General features: G+C 40.0%; 3 gene segments (V, D, J or C); all 3 read right to left on the reverse strand.

The window, feature by feature from the left end:
- Positions 1 to 1,309: 1,309 nt before the first annotated feature.
- On the reverse strand, positions 1,310 to 1,908 carry LOC131197834 (Ig heavy chain V region 914-like). The segment is given in 2 exon segments: positions 1,310 to 1,707; positions 1,804 to 1,908. Coding segments are annotated over 2 exon segments (444 nt in total).
- A 3,677-nt stretch (positions 1,909 to 5,585) lies between these two features.
- Positions 5,586 to 6,292, reverse strand: LOC131197835 (Ig heavy chain V region 3-like). The segment is given in 2 exon segments: positions 5,586 to 6,100; positions 6,182 to 6,292. Coding segments are annotated over 2 exon segments (561 nt in total).
- Positions 6,293 to 8,651: 2,359 nt separating this feature from the next.
- On the reverse strand, positions 8,652 to 9,238 carry LOC131197836 (immunoglobulin heavy variable 3-21-like). The segment is given in 2 exon segments: positions 8,652 to 9,049; positions 9,131 to 9,238. Coding segments are annotated over 2 exon segments (444 nt in total).
- Positions 9,239 to 9,985: the final 747 nt, after the last annotated feature.

Here is a 9,985-nt window from a genome sequence, read left to right on the forward strand (position 1 = left end):
GTTCCTGTCCTATAGTTTCCTTTTATTATATCCAATTAATATAGTTATTACATATTCATACTTATATATATGCTTATATATTATATAGTTATTTAATGCTTATGCTTATATATACTGTGTGACAAAGTAAATAAATAAATAAATAAATAAATAAATAAATAAATAAATAAATAAATAAATAAATAAATAAATAAAATACAGGGACCCTGTTCATATAATAAACAAATGATCCGTCTTAAAACAACATAACTTATGTGCGGCCAGAATTTGAAAACTACATTTAATATGGCACAATTATTTGAAAATTGTGTGAAAAATGGTTTGGTTGAGTTTGGCATGTGTGGGAATGATTGGGGTAGATTGTAGGGGTGATTCTGAAATATAGTTTATCTTATTTTATTTATCTACATATTAAATGATTGTATTTCATTCTAATTTCCTTTTAAATTGTATTTCATGCCAATTTCGTTTTAAATTGTTTTTATAGTGTTGGAAGAGATATCCATCTGGGTTCAGTTCCAAGTGGGGACAAAGACACTGGAAACATGGAGGCTGCTTGGAAAGATGGTTTAATGGTGGTCAGGATCACATGGCTTGAGATCCTGAACAGAAAAGGGATGAGATCCTGTGTGCTCCCTGGCTTTATGCTTTTTCTGAGCTTTGAATTTCCTGGGGCACAGGAAGAGTATCCTGATTGGTTGTCAAACTCCCAGGTGGTCTAGGGGTCTTAGCTAATGTTGTAGGTTGTCTCTCAAGCTTGCTTGAACCTTGCCATGTGGTGAGTTTCTGTTCTATTGTGTTGCAAATGATGGATGACAAAGGTGGGGGGAAATGAGTGAGCTTGGTTGAGGCTTTAATGGCCCATTGACAAAGGTGGGGGGGAGTCAGGAAGCTGCTTTGTCTTTAAAACATGTTTCTCCATTTCTCACCCAGGGAAATATATTCTGCCTTTTTAAATATTTTTAAATATTTTCTTTCTTTTAAATATTTCTTTCTTTTAAATATTTTCTAAAATATTTCATTCTTCTAGGAGGTGGGTGCTAAATTCCTACAATAGGATTTTAGTAATAATGTGTGTTTGGAACTCCGTATTTTAACATGGCCTACGGCCTACAGCCTACTCAGTAAACTAAACTAAAGCAACTCACATTTTTCTACCTGTAAATAAATGTTAACTTTTTAAAATCTACACACTTTTATTCCACAGGCTGGAGATTTCCTGCCCCCCCCCTATCAAATTGCTAACATTCCATACTGTTTCTTCCAAGGTCAGATTTGAGGTTCCTCAACCTGTTAGAGAGATTTATCTTCAAATACACCAATTCAACTTTCTGAATCGATTTGGAGAGCTGCTGAGAGGAAGAGAAAGTTTTTGCCTGGCATCTGATTCACTTCCTCTCACTGTGCCTCTTGCACAGTAATAGACCGCTGTGTCCTCTGATTTCAGATTGTTCATTTGCAGATAGAGCTGGCTTTTGGCATCGTCCCTGGAGATGGTGAAGCGTCCCTTGACTTTGTCTGAGTAGTAAGTGGAGGATGTACCCATGCTTGCAACCCATTCCAGGCCTTTCCCTGGGACCTGTCTCACCCAGCTCATGCCATAGCTGCTGAAGGTGAATCCAGAGGCTTGGCATGAGAGACGGAGGGACTCCCCAGGTCTTCTTACATCCCCTCCAGACTCCACCAACTGGACTTGAGAATGGACTCCTAAAAACAAAAGTGTTTCAATGAAATCTTTTACATACACACATCCAAAAAAAAAAAAGTTTATGAAAGGAAATTCTTTAAAGAGGGATAAATTACCTTGAAGGAGCACTAAGAAAAGCACCAAATTCAGCCACGGGATCATTTTTGCTCCCTGTAATGAATGGACGGAATGGATAGGAAAAGATTCAGGAAAGTACACAAACTTTGTGTGGGTGGGTGTAGCCTGAAAAGAGAAATCGAGTGGATCCTTTAAAGGGGAAATTGTACCTTGATTTACATATGGCTTCAGATAAAAGACCCATCGGTGCATAATTCTCACAGTTTTCCTTGTAGTCTCCTTACATGGGGGACTTTCACATAACATGACAATCTTAATAAAAGTGAAGGAAAAAGGAAAAAAGGCATTCCTTTTTTAAAAAAAACTGTAAATTCCCAGCAGAGATTTGCAAAATTTCACAGTTTCTCAAAAGCAGTGGTGAAATCCAAATTTTTTTTTGCTACCGGTTCTGTGGGCGTGGCTTGGTGGGCGTGGTGTCTTCCTAATTATCTCTTCATCTCGTGGTGTTTCTTCATTTTTCCAATATTGTGCAAAAATAATCCTCCCTGCTGTTAAGACATGCAATACTTGGTTCCAATACAGGCAATTACGTGCTAGATGGAAGGAAGATCAGAAAATTGGTATAGTGCAGAATGAGGAAAATTTGGTAAAGCAAATTAGAAATCAATCTCAGGAGCATATAAAGAGATTGTATAATGTGTTACTTGAAATAGACTCTGAAAGGGATTTGGTAAAGGACTGTATGATAAAGTGGGCACAAAATTTTCAGAAGCCAATATTATTGGAAACTTGGGGAATAAATTGGGTTAGAAATGTTAAATTTACACAAATTTTACAATTTACAATTTACAAATTTAAAATTTACAAATTTTAAGGGAAAATTTTTATAAAATGTTTTACAGACAGCATTTAGATCCTAAGAAACTATCGTGTATGTATCCAGATATGCAAGCAAAATGTTGGAGATGTAATTGTGATGACGCTACATATTTTCATATTTGGTGGACTTGCAAAAATACTAAGGCTTTTTGGATAAGAATTTGGTGGATTCTACAAAATGTTTTGAAAAAGAAGATAAAGTTCCTGCCGCAATTTTTTTTTGCTGGGAATTATCACGGACTGTACAGTAATTGAGACTAAGTTGATTTTAAATTTAATAACAGCGGCAAGATTACTGATAAGACAGTATTGGAAGAAAAAAGAAGTACCTACAATAGGAGAATGGATATGAAAGTTGCCAATTTGGCTGAGATGGCAAAAATCTTAGCCTTTTTGAAAGATGCAAGAAAGATACTTAAATGAATGGAAATAATGGATTGACTATATTCAAAACAGATATCAGACTAAGAGTTATCAGACTGTCTTTGAATGATTAGGATGTATTATTTTTGATTGTTTTGGGGAAGGTTAGGAATTGATGAGAATTGTAGGATTATAATTTAATTAGGAAGGAAATTTTTTTAGTATATGTTTGTTTTATTTTTATTATATCTTGTGTTTGTTCCGGGAAGTCGGGGGGGGGGGTTTGTGAAGGGAGGGGGGAGGGGGGAAAGGGGGGGAAATTTTGTAAAACTTTTTAAATTAAAAAAAAGACATGCAATATTAAATATATACTTTGCTCATCAAGTTTTTTTTGACCTAATAAAAACAGTTCAGGTTTAAAATCTACATGTTTTCCAATCATCTTTTCTAACTACTTGTGTATTTTTGCCCAATTTCTTTCTTTTTTCCTTTTTTTGCTTTAACACAAGTCCACCACATACGATATTATGGGCCCCTTTTTTGGTTACATTTCCAACATTTGCTAGACATATTTTTAAACATTTTAGCTAACCTAGCAGGTTTCTGCTAGAAAATTAGGTTGTTATACATCTAAGAAATATCCTGTGTGTTCCTGAAAATACGATGTATCCCCAAAACAAGCCTTAAACTGATTTTCACACCTGAGCCTAAAATAAGCCCTACCCGCAAAATAAGCCCTAGTTAAGCCCCATGTCAGGGTTCAAAGGAACACTCCCAACGAAATAAAGCTCTGAGGCTTGAGGTTCCTCAAAGTTCCAATTTATTAGAGATGTCATGTTGGCACAGTTGGGAAAACCCGAAAATGAAAGCTTCCAGGTTTTCCACACCCAGTTGACAGTTCACAGTCCTGTCCCACACCCACAAGTTCATCACATTGTCCAATCAACTCTTCACATTCAACTGGATACAATCTTCAGGCAGTCTCCATCAGATGCAGGATGTCCTTTAATATGGAATGACTATTGTTATGACTAACTTTCTACCGCTCCAATAAAAAACCCCTCCTAACTTCAACAGCTAAAATATGTGGCAGTTAAGAAGCAAAAAGAAAATTGCCTTCCAATACTGACACTCCACCCACCATCTGGTTGTACGAGATGGGGTGAGGTGCTAACTTAAAAATCAAGCTAATTGAGTGGGGGAGGAGCTGCCCGATGTGTCCCACACGCACTTACATTAGGACCGCCATAACTGGGCCACTGTCCAATTTCCTCTACGGCCACTTGCAGCCAATCACAGACATGAGTAGCCACTTCTTCCTGCTTTAGTTTTGCCCTCAGTCCAGAACAGGGTTGTTCATGGCAAAATGGTAGGTGAATTTACTTGCGAGGTATTCCTAAGACCTCAGCAGGAGGGGAGGAGTGGATGAGTACTAGCATGAGTGGGTTCTACTTACCTCTACTCCCGGTTCGCAATGGAAGCACTCCTCTGTGCATGGGCAGTTCCTCTATGATGATATGATGGGTCAGTGGGTGGAGCCTACTGGCGGTTTTACTTCTGGCTCGCAAGAACCAGACTGAACCGGAAGCAACCCGCCACTGGGTACAAGACGGATTTTATTTCAGGAAATCAGTTTTGGCTTCCCGATTGTGGGAAAATTGCCCCATAGCAAACAATGGGCTTGCATAATGACTGCCATGTACCTTGCAGGAGAGGTAGTAAATTTCAGTCCTGTTTTATGACCACCAAGACTTATCAAGCGAAATTACAGTCGTAACTTGAGGAATAACTATATACGTCTATGATTCTGATTTTTATACTATAACTGCCTAAAGTCCAAGAAGCATTTATTTTGTTCATCGACCAGCATACATGACATAAGTATATGAGATTTAAGGAATTTTATTGCGATATATACTGAAGCTTGATAGTTAAGACATTTTGAGAACTCTTGGGGACTGAAATTCTCAAAGGACCGTTAATTTTTTTCCCCTTCAAGAAACTATTTTAATTCTCCAGTAAGCAGCTGGAGAAGCAGTCAAGTTCACTCCTGAAACCTCAAATTTTATTTCAGTCACAGTCAAAAATATTGTGTATTTTCTGCCTCCTTGTGACGAATGCTTAGATATACAGAAGGCAGCTGGATTTGTCTCTGGAGATGGCAAAGATTCTGCAGAGACTTGTTTACTGGCATCATACAATCCATTCTAGTCCCTTCCCTGGAGCCTGTCAGACACACCTCAAATCTTGGATTGTGAGCTCTATGAACGATTATACTGATTTATACTTACGATTTATACTGATATTGATTGTTTCCTGATTGCTTAATTGTAGCCTATGACTATCATTAAGTGTTTATATCATTAAGTGTTAAATTTGTACCCTATGATCATCATTAAGTGTTGTAAGTGTTGTACCTTGATAAAGGTATCTTTTCTTTTATGTACATTGAGAGCATATGCACCAAGACAAATTCCTTCTGTGTCCAATCACCCTTGGCCAATAAAAAATTCTATTCTATTCTATTCTATTACTGATTCCTTGTAAGAGTAAATCCAGAGGTTCCCTTCACCTTCAATTATCTTTGGGCTTCTATTTTCCCTAATTTATATGGGTCTCCCTTTTTAAAAGTCTTAAAGTATTCCATGAAACATTCCACTTGTAGATGTAGATCGATCACCTGCTCCTCAATGCAAAGACTTAAATTCAACTTTTTGTGACTGAATCCTGCTCTGAGGGAGAGAGAAGGTTCTTGTCTGGCTTCAGAGCCACTTCCTCTCGCTGTGTCTCTCGTACAGTAATAGACTCCCGTGTCTTCAGGTTTGAGGCTGCTCATTTGCAGATACAGCTGGCTTTTGGCATTGTCCCTGGAGATGGTGAAGCGGCCCTTGACTTTGCCTGAGTAGTAAGTAGCACCGGCATCATGACTTATGTAGGCTACCCATTCCAATCCTATTCCAGGAGCCTCTCTCACCCAGTACATGCTGTAGCCACCAAAGCTGTATCCAGAACCTTGGCAGGAGAGACGGAGGGACTCCCCAGGTCTCACCACATCCCCTCCAGACTCCACTAACTGGACCTCAGATAGGACACCTAAAATGAAAGTTGGGTCAGCGAACATTTCTGTATACAAGAATTAAAATCGAAAAAGCCAAGCACAGAGGACAGAATTACCTCTGAGGACAGCTAGTAACGACAGCAGGTTTAGCCACAGGATCATTTTTTGGTCCTTGTAATGAACAGATGGGACTGAGATAAAGAATTGGGGAAAGAAAGAAAGAAAGAAACTTTGTATTGGTGGGTGTAGCCTAAAAAGGGAAACCATGCAGTTCCTTTAAAGGGTAACTCATGTCCTGATTTACATATCGATTGGGATAAAAAGAGCCCCTCAGTGCACACACTTAAAAATTTTTTGGGGGGTGCAGACCTAACTTGTGTGACTTTCAAATAATTCTCCATTCCTAAGAAAAGTGACGCCAGCCATCTTTTGTTCTTCTTTTCCTGTGAGTGCACACTTTGTTTTAGCAAACAAAAACTGGATCAGAAATGACCAGTATCGCTCAACTACGTCAATATTTAAATGGCTTCTCCAGATCACCAGTGGAGAAAATGAAAGGGATTCTGCTCTAATTTCTGCATGGAGATGTAACGTCCCCTGTTTAACTGAGGCCATGAAAGCTGATGCAACTTGAAAATTTGCCTCTGAGAACTGCTACTAAAAATGTCAAACAGAGCCAAGATGTTATTTTTATAGAATTGGACAGGATTACTGTATGAAAAGCATTCGGACATGTAGCCACCCTTTAGAATTTGTCTTGCAACCTGGGGACAAAATTGGTCTGGCCTACATAAAGAGTACTTTGTTGCAATCAGAGGAGTGGAGGACTCTTCTTGTAAAATATTTCTGGACATACTCAATTGTATTAATGTCCGAAATGAAGTGTGGGTTCCAGACAGGCGAGCTGTAGTCGAGAATTGGTCTAGCAAATGTTTTGCATGCTCTGGTTAATAGTGTAATATTTCCGGAGAAGAAGCTATGCAAGATTAGGTTTACAACTCTTAATGCCTTTTTGGCGATGTAGTTGAAGTGGGCTTTGGCAATTAGATCATTTGATATGAGAACTCCAAGGTCTTTGATGGGGTGAGGGTCATCTACAAGGTCATGTCCATCAAGCTTGTATTTAGTGTTCTGATTTTGGGGTGAGTTATCAACTGTACGCGGATGACACCCAGCTGTACATTTCCACCCCTGACCACCCCAATGAAGCTGTCGAAGTGTTGTCTCGGTGTTTGGAGGCCGTACGGGTCTGGATGGGGAGAAACAGGCTCAAGCTCAACCCCTCCAAGACTGAGTGGCTGTGGATGCCGGCATCCCGGTACAGCCAGCTGCAACCGCGGCTGACTGTTGGCCCCAATGGAGGGGGTGCGCAATCTGGGTGTTCTCCTGGATGGACAGTTGTCCTTTGAAGATCATTTGGCGACCGTCTCCAGGAGAGCTTTTTACCAGGTTCGCCTGGTCCGCCAGTTTTGCCCCTTTCTAGACCGGGATGCCTTCTGCACGGTCACTCATGCCCTTGTCACTTCTCGCCTGGACTGCTGCAATGCTCTCTACATGGGGCTCCCCTTGAGGAGCACCCGGAGGCTCCAGTTGGTCCAGAATGCAGCTGCGCGAGTGATAGAGGGAGCCACTCATGGCTCCCATATAACACCAATCCTGCGCAGGCTGCATTGGCTTCCTGTGGTCTTCCGGGTGCACTTCAAGGTGCTGGTTATCACCTTTAAAGCGCTCCATGGCATAGGACCGGGATATCTTCGGCCTTCTATTACCGCATGCCTCCCACCGACCGGTACACTCCCATAGAGAGGGCCTCCTCAGGGTGCCATCAGCCAAACAGTGCCGCTGGGGACCCCCAGGGGGAGAGCCTTCTCGGTGGGGGCACCTACCCTCTGGAATGAGCTTCCCCCAGGACTTCGACAACTTCCTGACCTCCGGACCTTTCGCTGCGAGCTGAAGACGTATCTATTCTTCCGAGCAGGACTGGCTTAATAGGGATTTTTAATTGGATTTTAAATGGTTTTTATTTTATATTATGTATTTTATATTTAATTTAGGCCATATTGAATAAGTTTTTTAAATAGTGATTTTATTGTAATATATTGTATTGTTTTTATCTGGCTGTTCACCACCCTGAGTCCTTTGGGAGAAGAGCGGTATAAAAATTAAAATATTATTATTATTATTATTATTATTATTATTATTATTATTATTATTATTATTATTATTATTATTATTATTATTATTATTATTATTATTATTATTATTATTATTATTATTATTATTGATTCTTTTTTCCAATGTGTAAATTCAGTCCCTGGAGCCTGTCACACCTGACTCACAACTCAGTATTGTGAGCTGCATGAACCATTAATGATTCCTTCTAAATGTAAATGACTATGTTCCTTCACCTTCAATTCAAGAGGAGAATATCTCTTTGGGTTTCTATTTTTCCTAATTGATATGGGTCCCCGAAGTCTTTTCCTTTTCCTTTTTGTTTTTAAGTCTTAAAATATTCTACTGATCCATGGAATATTCTACTGCTATGATGTAGATCGATCACCTGCTCCTCAAGTCAAAGACTCTGATTCAAATTTCAGAGACTGAATCCACTTGGAGATCTGCTCTGAGGGAGAGAGAAGGTTCTTGTCTGGCTTCAGATTCACTTCCTCTCGCTGTGTCTCTCGCACAATAATAGATTGCTGTGTCTTCAGCTTTGAGGCTGTTCATTTGCAGATACAGCTGGCTTTTGGCATTGTCCCTGGAGATGGTGAAGCGTCCCTTGACTTTGTCTGAGTAGTAGGTACTACCAGAATTGTAGCTTATGTATGCCACCCATTCCAGTCCTTTTCCAGGAGCCTGTCTCACCCAACCCATGTTGTAGCCACCAAAGCTGTATCCAGAACCTTGGCAGGAGAGACGGAGGGACTCCCCAGGTCTCACCACATCCCCTCCAGACTCCACCAACTGGACCTCAGATAGGACACCTAAAATGAAAGTTTGGTCAGCGAACGTTTCTGTATACAAGAATTAAAATCGAAAAAGCCAAGCACAGAGGATAGAATTACCTCTGAGGACAGCTAGTAACGACACCAGGTTTAGCCACAGGATCATTTTTTGTTCCTTGTAATGAACAGATGGGACTGAGATAAAGAATTGGGGAAAGAAAGAAAGAAAGAAACTTTGTGTTGGTGGGTGTAGCCTAAAAAGGGAAACCATGCAGTTCCTTTAAAGGGCATTTCATGTCCTGATTTACATACTGATTAGGATAAAAAGAGCCCCTCAGTGCACACACTTAATTTTTTTTTGGGGGGGGGGAGCAGACCTAACTTGTGTGACTTTCAAATAATTCTCCATTCCTAAGAAAAGTGACGCCAGCCATCTTTTGTTCTTCTTTTCCTGTGAGTGCACACTTTGTTTTAGCAAACAAAAACTGGATCAGAAATGACCAGTATCGCTCAACTACGTCAATATTTGTGGCTTCTCCAGAACACCAGTGGAGCAGATGAAAGGGATTCTGCTCTAATTTCTGCGTTGAGTTGTAACTTCCCCTGTTTAATTGAGGCCATGAAAGCTGATGCAACTTGAAAATTTACCTCTGAGAACTGCTACAAAAAATGTCAAACAGAGCCAAGATGTTATTTTTATAGAATTGGACAGGACTACTGTATGAAAAGCATTCGGACATGTAGCCACCCTTTACAATTTGTCTTGCAACCTGGGGAACAAAATTGGTCTGGCCTACGTAAAGAGTTATATGTAAAAAGGTGGAATGCGGTGGCTCAGTGGCTAAATGCTGAGCTTGTTGATCGAAAGGTGGGCAGTTCGGTGGTTCAAATCCCTAGTGCTGCGTAATGGGATGAGCTCCTGTTACTTGTTGTAGCTTCTGCCAACCTAGCAGTTTGAAAGCACGTAAAAAATGC

The sequence above is a fragment of the Ahaetulla prasina genome, chromosome 4, assembly GCF_028640845.1.
Source record: "Ahaetulla prasina isolate Xishuangbanna chromosome 4, ASM2864084v1, whole genome shotgun sequence".
Taxonomy (NCBI): domain Eukaryota; kingdom Metazoa; phylum Chordata; class Lepidosauria; order Squamata; family Colubridae; genus Ahaetulla; species Ahaetulla prasina.